The sequence below is a fragment of the Quercus lobata genome, chromosome 2 (assembly GCF_001633185.2).
Source record: "Quercus lobata isolate SW786 chromosome 2, ValleyOak3.0 Primary Assembly, whole genome shotgun sequence".
NCBI lineage: Eukaryota > Viridiplantae > Streptophyta > Magnoliopsida > Fagales > Fagaceae > Quercus > Quercus lobata.
The window spans coordinates 57,959,674-57,975,255 of record NC_044905.1 but is presented as its reverse complement, the minus strand read 5'-3'; the positions used below and the strand labels follow the sequence as shown (position 1 = coordinate 57,975,255).

The 15,582-nt window shown below is 34.4% G+C and overlaps 1 protein-coding gene across 1 annotated transcript; it reads right to left on the bottom strand.

Moving 5' to 3' along the window:
- On the bottom strand, positions 1-7,066 carry LOC115975956 (transmembrane protein 214-like). The gene is made up of 10 exons (XM_031097011.1): positions 6,372-7,066; positions 6,101-6,238; positions 5,454-5,642; positions 2,380-2,517; positions 2,131-2,252; positions 1,857-1,989; positions 1,643-1,772; positions 1,455-1,534; positions 1,212-1,346; positions 1-650 (listed from the first exon to the last, which is right to left on the bottom strand). Exons 1-10 carry the CDS (start codon positions 6,903-6,905, stop codon positions 426-428), a joined length of 1,824 nt encoding a protein of 607 aa, XP_030952871.1. The 5' UTR covers positions 6,906-7,066; the 3' UTR covers positions 1-425.
- Between the last annotated feature and the right edge of the window lie 8,516 nt (positions 7,067-15,582).

Below are 15,582 nucleotides of genomic sequence, written 5' to 3'. Positions count from 1 at the left end.
TGGAATTGAAACTCATGTCAAGCATATATTGATTTCACCATTAATTTCCATCTGTGTATAGGCACTTTGCATGTTCAAAATTAACAGAAAAGAAAGCCACTATAAATTAGTCATTATGAAAGGAAAACAAGTCATTGACCTGTCCCACAACTGAAAACCAGACACATCAACACTCTGTAAATGATCAGCCCACCCGCGCATGTTGGGGGGGTGGCTGCTGCTCCTATTCTGATTTCACTAAAACCCAACAGAATTTAGTCACGATATTGAAATAAAATTACTCATTCTTGGGGCCCATTTTGTTACAGGCCATCCTGCAGAACTGAACTATGCCGGACACAATTAAACCTACATGGCAATAGTGCGCACCATGTACTGCCTGTAAATGATGCTTTTAAACTCTGCATGAATGAACTCGGAACATTTCAAGGGAAGTTCAACATTTCTGACAGCTTCTTGTAGTCCCAAGATTCCAAGCTTTGGGACATAATAGCAGCACCTACAGCCAGTACAACTGACACAAAGACCATGCTCTTCATGCATCCATGTCCCTGTGACAATTGCCTCAAAATCACCTTGCAGTACTTGTCTGCATCCTTCAACAATTCATGGTGAGTAGCAGCATCTCCCTTTGCCAAAACTTTTTCATTCTAAATAGCCACAAAAATGAAACAAGTGAGCAACAGTACTAGTTTACTTTCACTTACATGTAATCAGCCATTATTATAGTGAATTACTTTTAATCAGCTAAATCCCAAAGTCAAAAGACCTTTCAAGTCAAAAAAAATACCAGATGAACTCAGTATATGGAATCATAGGCAGAAGAAATTTGGACTATCCAACATAATCCTTAAGATGGTAATCACAACAACCAAGGTTGATATAAGGCTCTTATTTATCCAAAAACATAAAAAGAAAAAGGAGGTTGATAAGAGTCTTAAGTGCTTTTTACTTCCCTCAGCCTCTTTGGGTGAAGAGAGGGAGAGCCATGGAGGTCTGCTTGGAGGTTGAAGGAGAAGATAAGAAACATGCTGCTACTCTAGGCCCATATCTTTGGAGTTTACTATGTTTTCAACAAGCAGAAAATCCATAGAATTATGTAACAGGGATTTCAATGTCCTCAAACCAACATACTATGAATTATGTGACAGGGATTTCAATGTCCTCAAACCAACATACTATCCTCTCTATAATATCTGAAAAAGGTTTACCTTCTGCTTAAAGCTCTGAAGAGTTTCCCTCAAAGTGTCCCAGGTAGGATGTTTTGCAGACTGCTCCTTCCATTCTTCAGACAGCTTTCTCAGAATAACAACACTAGCTTCAAGATTATCCAAATAAAGCACATCCTGTTTCCAAAGCAAAGACACAAGATTCAATAATATGTGCATAATTAGGGATAACAGTTTTGAATTAGAAAAGGAAAAAGGCATAAATGATAAGATTTAAATGCTCACCCATTGCTTGTAACATTCAGGGTTATGGGTCAAACACCAAATAAAAATATCACCTGCTTCCCTTGATAGCTCAGGGATGCCTGCAGGTGAGTTTCTAAGTCAAGCTCTGGAACAAAGTCATAATCCTAGATTCATGTACTTTTACTAGTCTATATAAATAAATTTGTCTATTATGAGTTTGTCGCTACCTTCTCCAGCAGCCTTGAGTGTAATTTCCAAAATCTGCTGTACAACTTGCCTCATTGCTTTGCTTCCTGGAGAACCAGCAAGGGCAACCTCTTTCAAAGTTGGATAAACAGCTTCAAACCTGTCAGTTGCCTAAGCAAAACAAAGATTACAAATACATTAAAAAATTACATACCATAAGGAAATATGCAGCAAATCTCTCTTAAAAATACGCACCTTTAGCCGGGCTGATGATGCTGGGAAGGTGAATCTCATCAAAAGCTCAAGAGATAATGGTGGTACCACACGCTCCCCTTTTCTGACAGCACCATTTAATAGAATGGTCCGAGCTTTTGGGGAAGATAAAATTCTAGTTTCAAGGGGTGAAAAAAAAAAAGTGAGGAGAAGATGAAGCTCCATAATTAGGAATGTAGATATGGTTTAGATCCAAAAAGGAAAATATGTATAAGATAACAAATAGATGTTATTTTCATTCTCAAATGTGTCTAACCTCTCCACCAATTGTAAAATCAAGTCTCTGGACAGTGGATTACAGCCTGACTTGCTACACAGTATAGGCAAGAGAAAGTAAACCCACATGTACAACCCAACAACTATATCTCCTTGAGATGCCTATAAAAACCAAAACCCAATTCCTGGCTTAAAATTCCTATCATATTAGTTTAAAAAATAATAATAATAACAAGAATGATTAATATTAATAGTAGGAATATTAATTTTCCACTGTCACCACATTCACCTGAGCAATAACCCAAACAGTTACTGGAAGCTTATCCTGTCCTTGATATTTTGGACTTTCCTTAATTATAGGCAATAGACTGATCAACACATCTGGTTTTCGTCGCAGTGCCATTGCTAGAACAACAAACATGGCAACCTGCAGTTCCAATATCATATAAATTTTAAATTAATTACTCACTAAGCCAACCATAAGATCTATAAATTGTTAACAGCATCTAAATAAAAATCACAAGCTCAAAGTATAGCGTAGACCTTTTAAGAGTCATTTCATGTGCACTGACACAACTCAATAATAAGGGGATAAGTCACCATTTCCAACCATTATAAGGATCCTCAAAATCACTATTGTTTTGAGAAAGAGAACCTCAGGAATATTAATTTTAAAGAGAAACATGTGACAGTCAAAGGTGACTGAGTCTAGTATTGAGTCTCCAAACAACACAGACAGGAAAAAATAGCTACCATATTTTTGTGGATAAATTTATGAAAAATTATAAAATTGTTACATAAACTTTAATGAAATAAACAATCAATTTCACTAAAGGGATGAGAGGAAAAGGTAGGGGCTAGGAGTATTTATTTTTGAGAATTAGAAAGCCAAACATTGCCTGTCTACTTAAGTTGTTCCTTTACCATTTTTTTTAAAAAATAAATTCTGCCAAAATTAAAAGCGGCAGAGACTAGAATTTGAAGAAGAAACAAGAAACTGGACCAACCAGCAACTTGACCCTATTCTATTCTATGTTTAACCTTAGAGAAGCCAGCATAGATGTGTTTGAGTGATTCAGATGATAAAGGTTATGTAAATCCAACTGCAACTCTATGCAATAAACATATTTCGAAGCAAGTAACATATCCAATAACTACTTTATGTGATGAATATTACGGAGAAATTGTCGATTATTTAATTAAACATATATGTTATCAAACTAACCATTTAACATATACTTTTTTTTTTGTTAATAGGTAATAGATATTTTCATTAATAAAAAAGTACATCATGTTCAAGATGATGAACATACTGTACTTGAAACAAATACAAATACCAAAAAAAAAAAAAAACCACAGAGAAACAGAAACAAATTGCTGGAAATCAAATACAGAAATACATTGCGTAAAACCCCAAATACGAGACCACCCAAACAATGTCTCAACTAGCAAAGACTTCAAAAGATCAATAGATTTCTCAACATCCTCAAAAGTGCGGGTATTTCGTTCCCTCCAAATTAGCCACATCAAACAGGCTAATTTAAGATGTAAATTAATATTGATGATGGTGATTATAAGAAGAAAAACATGAGCTTTAGATGCTACTCCAAATCACAATTGTTGACAACTCTAGCCAAAAAAAAGGGGGAGTGCAACACAACCAAACCACATAACAGTCCCACTCATGGAATAGCAATTTTGTTTGCAATTCTAATTTGTGAAACAAATATTCCCATTATTTACAATAAATATCAGGGCTATTAACTTATTATTAAACATATTAGGAATAAAGAAATGTTTTGCTGCAGTGTAAAGATATAGACTATCATGACACACAAATCCTGTTGTGACAAATCAGTCTAACGAAATCAGTAGCCTAACATTCCTGTAAGAAAGGTCTAATTGATCTTAAATTCATAGATTGCAAGGTTGGGGGAAAACAAAGACTCTTAATCTGCATTATCACAATTTATTCATGTTCCATTAGGTAGTTTCATCAAACACATGTAGTCTTCCTTCAAAAACTCTAGTGAGGTATGGGCTTGTGGGGTCTTGTGCTGCTACAACTATGAACACAAGTTAACCATCCTTCTATAACACTGTATATGCTTACTTGTGAACTTCATTTGTATTTAGATTCGATTGAGAATGTGGACCTAAACATTTACTTCAATTGCAAGTTTAGTAAATTTTTGAGCTTCAGGCTTACAGCACTAAACCAAGTAAGCTTAAGGCAAATCCCAATATAAGAGTAACCTGTGTGAATGATGTCAATGCTTTAACATCTGAAGCTGGCACATGGCATAGGACATAGCACACCAAATGATCGACTGAATGGGTTTTTATTTTGGGCAGGGGAGATAGAGAGGGAGGCTGACCCAACCTTCTCTCCCTTCCCATACAATTGGGGTAGTTAGGTAATGAGTCTAATGTCAAGAAATCAATCTTTTCCTTAATAAGTACATTAACGGGTTAAACGGTTAACACATAGATATCTAAATTAAGACTCCTCATTCTTGATTGAGATAATTGTAATGTCAATTACCTAATTATAACCAACATAGATGCGGTTTCCACTTAATCAGCATGTGCAGTGACATAGTTGGCAACTTCAGTTTAAACAATCAAAGAAACCAGAAAATCAATATAAAGACTACCACTCTTTTGCCTAGTAATTGCATGCGAATACAACTGCTTAAAGCCACAGATGCCCTAATAATGCCATTTAGCCTGACTACCAATATGACAATAATCAATATGGAATCAAATGAAGGGAGTTTGGACAAAGGAATCCCTATTCCCACTTTCTAATATTTTTGGAGTTCCCATTAAACCTTAAATTAAGGTAGCTTCCCCAAAATGCTACAAGACAACTGGCACATCTCCTAATAAAATTTTTAACAAGGTAAATGTTGTTCAGCCACTTACAATGGCTTCCATCATCAACTTAAAAAGGTCGTACCTAGTGCACAAAGCTTCTATCATCAACTAATTTTCAAAATTTAGAACAAGCCTCATGTGTTCTATTAAGAGCAACCCTTAGAACACTAACAGAATGCTCCAACTGAGAACTGAGGAAACATGTGACACGTCAAATTGCTTGCATAATGGGCAAACATCAGTGATTTGTCCAACAGAAACCCCCCCATGTTTGGGGATTGTAAGGTCCAACATCTCATGTCTTTGTGGAGAGATAATTCTGATGCCATACTCTTAACATTTAGTACATTTTCTCTCCTACAATTTTGTGCAAACCAAAGCAGTTGATATGCAAGAGTTAAAATAAACTACAGAACACCAAGCTCTCAAATACAACAAGCAACATAATTGAATCAAAAAAGCCGGATCTGATCGTAAAGCTACCTGGGACTTTGATGATGCTTGCTGAACCGCCTTTTTGGATCCCTTGGCAGCTGCATGATGAGTAATAAGTTCACCAAGAATGTTATCCAATGACCATAACACAAAGGACCCAAGGGCCTCAGAAGGCTGCTTGCCGATCCAATCAACAGATGTCTTATAAACATCTTCGGATATATGGGAAAGAGGAATCTGTTGGAAAACCAAAAATGAAGAATAATATCAAATATACCATTTGAAATTCCAGTTTAGACAAAAGACACAATGAATAGTAATGATTAGACAGTTCAAAAGTAAAGGAAATCAGAAACCAAACAGAATCATAGGAAATGGACAAATAGGGATTAGAAAATACATTTGAGATCAAGCAAAAAGAACACTTTTACTGAGCATCAAAGAATATATCTCAAAGAGCAGCATCATCACACACTCTATCATTATAACTTCACATTCAAACTTAAATCCAACATGCATGCACAAAAATACATCATAACATACCTTAGTTCCATCATCTAATCAAATCTCAAATGAATAGTTCATCATTTTCACCACAAAGCATATTCAAACTTCACATTTTTATTGTTATCATAACACACAAATTTAAAGCGAATTAATACGATAGTGAGAATCGAAGCGAAATGAAAACTCACATCAACGAGCTTTGCAACAGTGGACTCTTTGAACGTCTTCAACCACGGAAATTGAGCCGCGCTCACCGATGAGAATGCGCGCCCGAAATAATCCGCTAATCGCATTAGCTGTATATCTTGTTGCGATTCGTACGAAGCCTAAACAAATTTTTTAAAAACGCTTTCTTTTATCAAATCGTGCACGAAATTGAATTAAAAATCTACGAATCAACCAACAGATCGCAGAGTGTGAATCAGAAAAGAAAATTTTGAACAATTTAGTAACGCTTACGGAGATATCAATGAGAAAAGCACTGAGATCAGAGGCGTCGATCTTCGACGCGGCTTCAGCCACGGTCACCTTAGGCTTCTTCGGCTTTTTCGGCTTCTTAGGCTTCATCTCACCATTTTCCGCCACGGCGACGCCGGAGACCTCTCCGTCGCTGTCGTCGTCATCGTAATCAGAATGCCGCTTCGATCCGTCGACGGCAACTGCGGCATCGGAGGCGAGCTGAGCCTCGGCCAAACGTCGCCGGCGCTCCTCGGAGTGCTTCTCGATGGACCGGAATACATCGCCGGAGGCAGAGCCGTTAGGTCGCCGGGAAAGAAGATCAGCAGAATTAGTATCCTCCGGCGAAGACTTCGTCGGTTTCTTATTCCGCTTCTGATACGACACCGTTTTCCATCCGAATTCGTCGTCGTTTTGACTCTTCTTGATGGCGGCGGTGGTGGTGGTGGTTGTGTGATTTTTTTTGTTCCTTAAGGCTTGATCTTCTTCCTCTTGTTCTCTGAGAATCGCTTCGATTATAGCTGAATTCTCGTCCATAGTTTCAAAAAAAAAAAAAAAACAAACACTCTCACTCAGTTTCTCTCGCTTTTCTTCGCTCTCCTAAATGGGGAGTTTTGGTTCGGTACTGTAGGTCTCGTTCACATCGACGACAATGAGAGCAAGAGAGAGAAGTGTATATGTATATATAATGAGTGAGGGGTAAGGCGGGTGGGTCGGCCTTTGTAGAAGAGGACACAGAAAGGGAGTCTCTGTGTAAAAGGACACGTGTGTTTCGGACTTCTTTTTCCTTCTTTCCCTGTTTTCACCTTATCCTCTTCTTTAACAACCAAATTGCCATCAGCTCACCAAATTTCTATATCTAAATCCATATCCAATCTAATACTAATCAATTTACTAACATGGATATGTGACAAGTGTTTGGCACGTTTTCGTATATAAACGAATATGAAAATGTGATAAGTGTTTGACATGTTTCCGCATTTTAATGAATTTGAATATGTGGCAAGTGTTTGACATGTTTCTGCATTTTAAAAATTTGATCATTGGATCCAAGTCATTTCCATCTATAGCTATATTTAATATAAAAATGGAAACTCTTTATCATTTTATTTATCTTTGTTTTTCAATTATCCAAAAAAAATGACATTTTTCAATATTAGAACTCTTTTTTTTAGAAGAAAGACATCGAAACTTTTATTAAGATAAGCTGAACAACCTAGAATACAGAAATAAATTATGGAAAAACATTTTCCATCCAAAACAAAAAAATCTGGAACATTTATTGCATGTGGAGCCAAACAATGAGCAACTTTGTTATGAAAATTTACATTTTTCCAACTCATTATTCTAATATATCCCTTCAGGATAATACTTTCTATAATTTATCCTCTATTATAATTTATTTATTTTTGTTAGCAAGATCCTCCCTTACTAGAACGTTACTATATCATATATTACCACGCACTGTATAATAAAATTTGGGCCTTAGGAATATACCCTCATTAATTATCAAATTAGTATAGTAGCTACTATCTAAAAAAATAGTAGTATAGTAGCTTATTAATTGTTAGGTTTTTTTTATAGTAAAACTCTAATACCTAATCAAGAAATTTAAAACTCTACTCCCACTAAAATTTTATTACCAAAATTTTCAAAAACAAATTGTAGGGACTCAATTCGTGACGATCCCAAGATGATATTGGACTTGTACGTAAAGAGGGCCAAAACAATATCATTTGTAGAGCGTGAATTTGAAGGGTTAGGTCTTAGTCACTGGTCGGTGGGTGATCATGGTGTTCATACAAAAGTAAGCCATGTTCGCTTCGTGGAGTCTTTCTCCTTGAAACGGTCTGGGAGGCTCTGGTTCTTGGCTTTTTTCCCAGCCCCTTCTCCGGATTGCTTGCTTCTCCTTTTATATTAGCCTGTACCATTTATCCTACGTCCACGTGTAGGATCGACTTTCCAGGACTGATACTTATCCCATCAGCCCATACCCAAAGTAGTTGGGGGTGGTTGTAAAACCTGAAGAGCATGGCTCTGTCAGGTGCAGAGTATTCAATGGCAGTAATGGTAGCTTTCCCTTTGTCCTTGGTCATTATACTATCTCGCGTCCCCTTCTCTATTGACATAGATATTTTAGATCTTTTCCAAAACTGTTCCTATACCGTTCTTGCCCTTTCTTTCAAGGGGACCTTGGGAGTGCCGAGGACAGAATCGCTCTCAGTTATGTCTCAAGACTACTTAGACTTTTATTATACATCCTCGGCTATATCCCTCCTCGGCTCGGGCCTTAGGCCCCAATGTAAAAATGGGTCAGGGCCACAAATTATTGGGCCCCACAAAAATAATATTTATTTTAATTATTTTGATCATCTAAGAGGCACCTTTTTTTTATACATTAAATCAAACAAATTTATATAAATGATTGAATAAATAGTCTAATATATAAATATAATCATAATAAATATTTAATAGTAATAATAATTGATATAATTATCAAATTTCATATTTAGAAGAAAAAAATAGACAGAATATAACAATATTTTGTTGAGGATAAAGTTTAGCTCCAAATTAATTTAGAATTATCTTTTCTAACCATGTCAATTTATAAAACTATCTATATATAATATTATTTAAACAAATCACTTGACACGTAATGGATTAGAGAAATATAACTCTAAAAAATTTGGAATAAAATTTTTTCTTTTGTTAAACTTTACTTTGTCAGCCGCGGTTACCAACTAATTTAGATTAGAATTTTGCAGGATTGTCTTTTGACTTGTGTTATGTTATGTTTAATTTGATCATATAAGTGGGGTCTCATTGTCTATGGCCCTCACTGAAAATTGCATGATCCTTTTCACACACACAATTTGATAGAGAAGATATTCTTTTTATTTAATTCTTTTTCCTGTCATATAGTTAGTGATAAAGATGAAACATGAAAGATTGAAAGGAACGCGTCAATGAAAGATGGATTGCTTCAAAATATGACATGTTGATTGCCTGTTCATATTTTAGGAAATACTGGCTGGATAAGTAACATCTTTTAAAAATAAATAACAAGTATTAAGTAACATTTATTGCTTTCTAAAAAAAAGCAACATTTATTGGAAAATTAAACAACCTATTGAAATTTTTAGTTCCCGTTTTCTAAATTGATGGATGTAGATACCAACTGTGATAGTAGTAATCAATGTCATGACTAATCTCCCCGGATAAATATATATATAAATAAAATATTGACATGAAAGTTATGTGAGCATATGTTCTATAAAAAATGTCATTTTGACACACCAAAAATTTACTTTATTATTTTATCACATCATTTTATAACATTTTATTTATCAGATGTTTTATCATTCAATTCTATACATTAAAATAATATTTACTACACATTAAAATAATATATTAACTCCTCCCACCAAATACCAAGAAAGAGAGAGAAGAGAGAAAGTCAAAAAGGATGAGAGAGAAATGAGTAAAAAACTTTTTTTTTTTTTTTAGCATTCTTGTTCGTATCGTTCCAAAATGGAACAGTACTGTTCACCTATGACAAAAATTATAAGATTTGAAACATCTCATAAATGAAGTTTTTTGGTATTTGATGTGCCAAATGTGCCAAATATTTAGCATTTGGCACATTTATTGTGGATGCTCTAATGACTATCCTTCTCTTTTTAACAGTCCATTGGCAGGTTTTAGAATTAGTTCCTTCCATTCACAATGGACCATAAATAATTCTTCCCTAAAAGATTGGATTTGAAGTAAGATCATAAAAGGGGGACACGGGTGTTAGAGAACATGACAAGTTGAGAATGCTAACTGCTCTATTTTGATCTTTGAGAAAAATGACAAAACAATTTTTGATTTTTTTTTTTTTTTTTAACTTGGGATTTTGATTTTGGAGTATAGAGACATTGGAATGTGTCCAAATGTTAAAGAAGTTACAAGATGCAACATTGTTGACATTTATGACATATCATTTCATAAAACACTAATGTTTTAAGGGTCACTTTGACGAATGCCTTAGAACAATTGTTAATATATTACAATAGAAAAATTTTGATACCATTTTTATAAGAAATATAAAAAGATGTCAACAATATTTATTATTTTATCATTTTTTCAATAAAATATTTTAATTGTAGATAAAAAAAGTGATGTCAACATTAAAAAAAATAGTAACAATTTATCACCAAAAATTTGTTATGAAATTGCACAGTAAAATTAATCTCAAATGATGAGCATCTCATAATTTGAAGAAAAAAAAAAAATAGAGGGTAAAATTGGAATAGATAGAAGTAGACCCGATAAGATTGAGGATTTTTCTTTGTTTTACTTGGGGCCCACCAAAGCCCACTGGAAAGAGTTTCTTTTTCCTGTTGGCTCATGTCGATATACCTACAAAGATCACACACTCTCTCTCATAACTCATAGTCAGAAGTCATAACTCAGATCTGTTTCGCAACACTACTACCTATCCTGATTCCCTCTATTTAATGCTTAGGCCCGCTTGTTACAAAAATGATAAAAACCCCACCACCGCAATACCAGTTTTTTTTTTCTTTATTTTTGTTTCCTGAATAATGTAATATCACTTTTGTTGAGTATCTAGATCCTACCCTGCGATTAAAGTTTCATATTTAATAATAAGTGATTAATATAATATAATTAATTAATTAAATCTAAACATATAGACTTAAGCCTTTTAAATTAGGTATCATCTTTATATATTTCTAAAAAAAAAAGTATTATCTTTATATATTATATAATTTATATTAATTACTTAATTAGAGAGTTCCAAAAAGTAGTGTTTTTCTCTCTATAAAGAGAGAAATTATAAGGTATTCATGGTGAATAAGTGATGTGGTCCATCACTCAGTAAAAGATTCCCACTTATTTGAAATTGTGGAGTTTTAAATAAAAACTAAATACTAACTTAGCAATTTTCAATAGGTGAGAGTCTTTTATTGGAATGGTGGACAAAAGACATAGTCCACCATGAGGATTGTATAATTTCTCAAGGAGGAGAAAGTATATCATGTTTCGGTAATACCCACTCAGCATCTGTTTTGGTATTTCCTACCCAATAAATGAGTGATACATGTTTCAAAAAACCACTTCAAAGTACTCCAATAAATGATTAATTTATCTTCACAATAGTATAGAAGATTGTAATTAATTTATTAGAGTAACCTAATGTGATTTTTTAAAATAGGTGTCACTTATTTATTGGGTAAAAAATACCAAAATAGATGCTGAGTTAATATTACCGAAATATAATATACTTTCTCCTCCTCAAGGAGAGGTGATAAGTGGTAACAGAACCTATTCTCATAACGACAATTCCGTTAACCATGCTTACCAAGCTACTCAATCCAACGGTTTGAAAATGGGTACCGCTTTTGTATTGCATATTACTGAACATTGGATTAGGATTTGGATGGGATGGTGTCGTGCCATCTATCATGGAAGAGTTATGGACACAGATGGCTGGTGAGACCGTGAGAGAGGCCATTTATAAAACTAGTACCATGTTATCTACTGCTTTATGTTTCTCAAAAAAATAAAAAATAAAAAATAATAATCTACTGCTTTATTAAAAACACAATTTACTCCACAAATTTCTCTTACCATGACAAAATGTTGACATCAAACAGACTTAAAGAAGAATAATGAAATGAAAGAAAGCAAACTGGTGTTTGTTTGAGAGGAAAGTAATGGAAGTAGATGAAGCAATATTTCTTTTGTTTAGTTGAAACAAAGGGAGGGAGAGGGCAGGTGCAAGTAACACCAACCTGAGGTCCACCGTTAAAAATATATATTATCCCATCTGATTTGGATGGAAACTAGGAGGAACTTGTAAAACTTTTTTTAAAATTACTCTTCTAACAGTTCATATTATACCTCAAGATTATTTTTCCATCTTTTTTTTTTTTTCTTTTGAAAACCAAATGAGTGAAAGATGTCCCACCCTTTCCCCCCCTATTTTTGTCTCTTCCCTTGTTCTTATCTTTTCCCTACTACCCTCCCCCAAGTGCAACCAGAACGTAGAGCTTTCTTTTTTGTTCTCGCATACTTTTTGTTTCTTATGCAGCTGGAGAAAACCACCCCCACCCCAAAAGAGAGAGAGAGAGAGAGAGAGAGAGAGAGAGAGAGAAGGAAATCGGGGTTCATTTCCCAATCCCAATATTTACATTTTAATTTTATACTTCATTACTAATTTTTTGATGGAATCTATTGGCAAGTATGAATTCATATGGGGAAAAGATTGAGGAATGAATCCGGAAAAGATTAAAAATTGAATCCAATCATGACATTCCAATATTGGATAAAATTAACATATCATTCACAATTTAATTGGAGGCTGTTGCTAAGTAAACCAAGTCGCACTATTTCCTTTTGCCATAATATAATAATTGCAATTTTCTAAATCCATTTATAAAATTAAATACAGATGGCAGTTTTATAGGTAATCCTGGAATGGCTAGTGCAGGCGGTCCGTTGTGCAATAGTGCTTGTGCATGGATTTCAGGTTTTTCTTTAAACATGGGTATTACTTCTAATAATATTGCAAAATTAGGAGCAGTTCGACAGGGCCTAATGCTAGCACGGGAGTTGGGTTTTAAATTTATTCATCTTGAAATTGACTCAATGAAAAATCTTTCCTGGTTAACCACTAAAAATGATATCTCACCAAATGGTATTCTATTACTCTTTGATTGTAGGAACTTTATGGAATGTGGCTGGACTGTCCAAGTGTGCCACATCTTTCGTGAAGCTAATGGCTGTGTGGATGCTTTAGCAAAGAGGGGAAACCAACAACAGTGTCTTTTGGAAATCTACGATACTTGTCCCGATTTTGTATATGTACCTTTTGTATGGGGTATGGAAAACCTTGGAACTAGTAGAATATATCCTTTAAGACTTGAACTGCCTGTTGTTGTATAAACTCTTATATATATAATGAAATAATACTCCCCCATTTTATCAAAAAAAAAAAAGTGATAGCCTAGTAATAATGCCTAAGGGTGTGTATGGACCAAGTTGAAAGGTGTTTTCAATCTAACCTACCATGGTTGGGTTGGAAAAAAAAATGCAATCCAACCTAATCCATGTGGGTCGAGTTGGAACTTGGATCAGGTTGGAACCACGGGTTGGACTTTTTTTATTTATATAAAAAAAAAAAAAAAAAAATGAGCATTAGAACAACTACAACTAGTAGTATTACAAGGGCCCTTGACATCTTTCAAAAATTCTAAGCATAGCACCATACACAAATGATCAAACCACCACAAATAATCAAATCAAATGACAATTAAATAATAAGATATCAAATAGTTTTTTTTTTTTTTTTTTAATTTAGTTTATCCAGTAAAATGACGCTACATAATTTTGTAGCTTAAAAAACTTTTAATAATATATTGACACGGAATAATGAAAATGGCATAGTATCATTTATTGGACAAATTAAACATATGTGACAAGCTTACGTAGCACTTAAATATGGACAAAGAGGCTACTGGTGAAAACTAAATGTAAGTTCCGGACGTAAAATCTGAATTCTGAAATTCCAGGATATAAAATCCAAATACCCCCAAACTTTAGGGGTGTAGTATACACTTTTACCTAATTGAAACAAAAAAAAAAAAAAAAAAAATACCATAATCAATTGTGATTGGTAGAGACAATGGCTCTCATGCCACCAAGCGGCTCATTCTTGGTGTGACAAATGACTAATTTCTAGATCAAAAGCCCGTTTGGATAGGCTGTTATGAAATCCTAAACGCGCGTTTTTATTAAAATCGTCAATACGCATGTGTTTGGTATAACGATTTTACTAGAAATTGCGTTATTTAAAACGTCAAATATTATGTTTTGAAATTGAGGTACAGGATAACTTTTTGAGAAACTTCATTGAAAATGCAAATCACTCTATACATTTTAAAGTTTGAATACCTAAAACACCCTCAAGTTTTTGCTAAATGACAAAAACACCAACTAGCAAATAACCTCACTGGCCACCCTCAAGCTTGCTCTCTGTCTAGTGGCGGAGCCATGTTGAGGCCACGGGAGCCATGACGACCACCCCCCCCCCCCAAAAAAAAAAAAAAAAAAAAACTTCAAGCTTAATGTAATTTTAGCAACTTACCTAATTTGCACCACCATATAGTTGCAAACAGCACTAGCTTTCATTGGCAGATGCATCTGGGTAGGCACTTACTAAATAAGTAGTCTTCACACTTTTCTTAACTCATCTCCTCTAAATCTCCAATATCCTAACTCTTCTATCTTTTTTCTTCTAGTTCTTCTTTCTTTATTTTTTCTGTTCTTCCCTCATATTTATGAAGCATAGAGAGTGACATTTTTATTTTACAAAAACAACATTTATCAATTACCCATCCTACCTCCACCACGTGTATGGTTGAAACTAGAAGTCTCAAAATTTTAGAGTCCCTAGGTGGTCAGGTAATGGTATGGGTCATAAACTCTTTTATGACTTTTCTTTTTCATTTTATTTGTTAAATGAACATAAGAGCATTCACATCAGCTAGTGGAAAAGATTCCGTCTATTTTACACAAAAAACCTACTTTTTTTATTTTACACCATCGCTTTTACAAAACACCCACACCAGTTTATCTATTTTACAAGATATTTCAATAAAATATTCATTCTTCATCAATTTTTTATTATTTTCCATAATGGTCATACTTTTTTAATTTAAACTTATATTTTAAGTAAACAACCAACACTGGTGGCTCGGCCAATGGAGCCGCTTTTGGTGGAGGTCCAATGGCCGAACCGCCGAAATAGTAGCTCCGGCGAACGCTGCCGGAGTGGCTCCGGCGAACGCTGCCGGAGTGGCTCCGACGAACGCCGCTGAAATTTTTTTTTTTTTTAACCCAACGATCATAATTTTTTTTCCAGCACCACAAGTACAACTCAACTATTTAACATCAACTTGTAAAAGATGTTCTTAATTCTAATGGTGTGTCAATCACTTGATAAGTGGAAAACCATTTTCTCGAATCTAAACTAAAGAAAGCATTGCACTTATTTTCACCTAAATCAAATTCACTTATAGTTTTGTGAGTGTTATTACTTATCCAATTGACAAATTTGGAAAAATCCATGATGGGTGAATAAAAATAAAGTCAAAATAAAGCATTCTAATTCTCTACCTTTTCAGCAAATTTGAAATTATTGCCT

Excerpts from the sequence above, each read along its gene's own strand:
- LOC115975956 (XM_031097011.1), bottom strand. The coding sequence starts at position 6,905 with ATGGACGAGAATTCAGCTATAATCGAAGCGATTCTCAGAGAACAAGAG. Across the intron at positions 1,535-1,642 it reads ACTCAAGGCTGCTGGAGAAG|GCATCCCTGAGCTATCAAGG; the intron begins GTAGCGACAAAC and ends ACTCACCTGCAG. Across the intron at positions 1,347-1,454 it reads CTGAATGTTACAAGCAATGG|GATGTGCTTTATTTGGATAA; the intron begins GTGAGCATTTAA and ends CTTTGGAAACAG.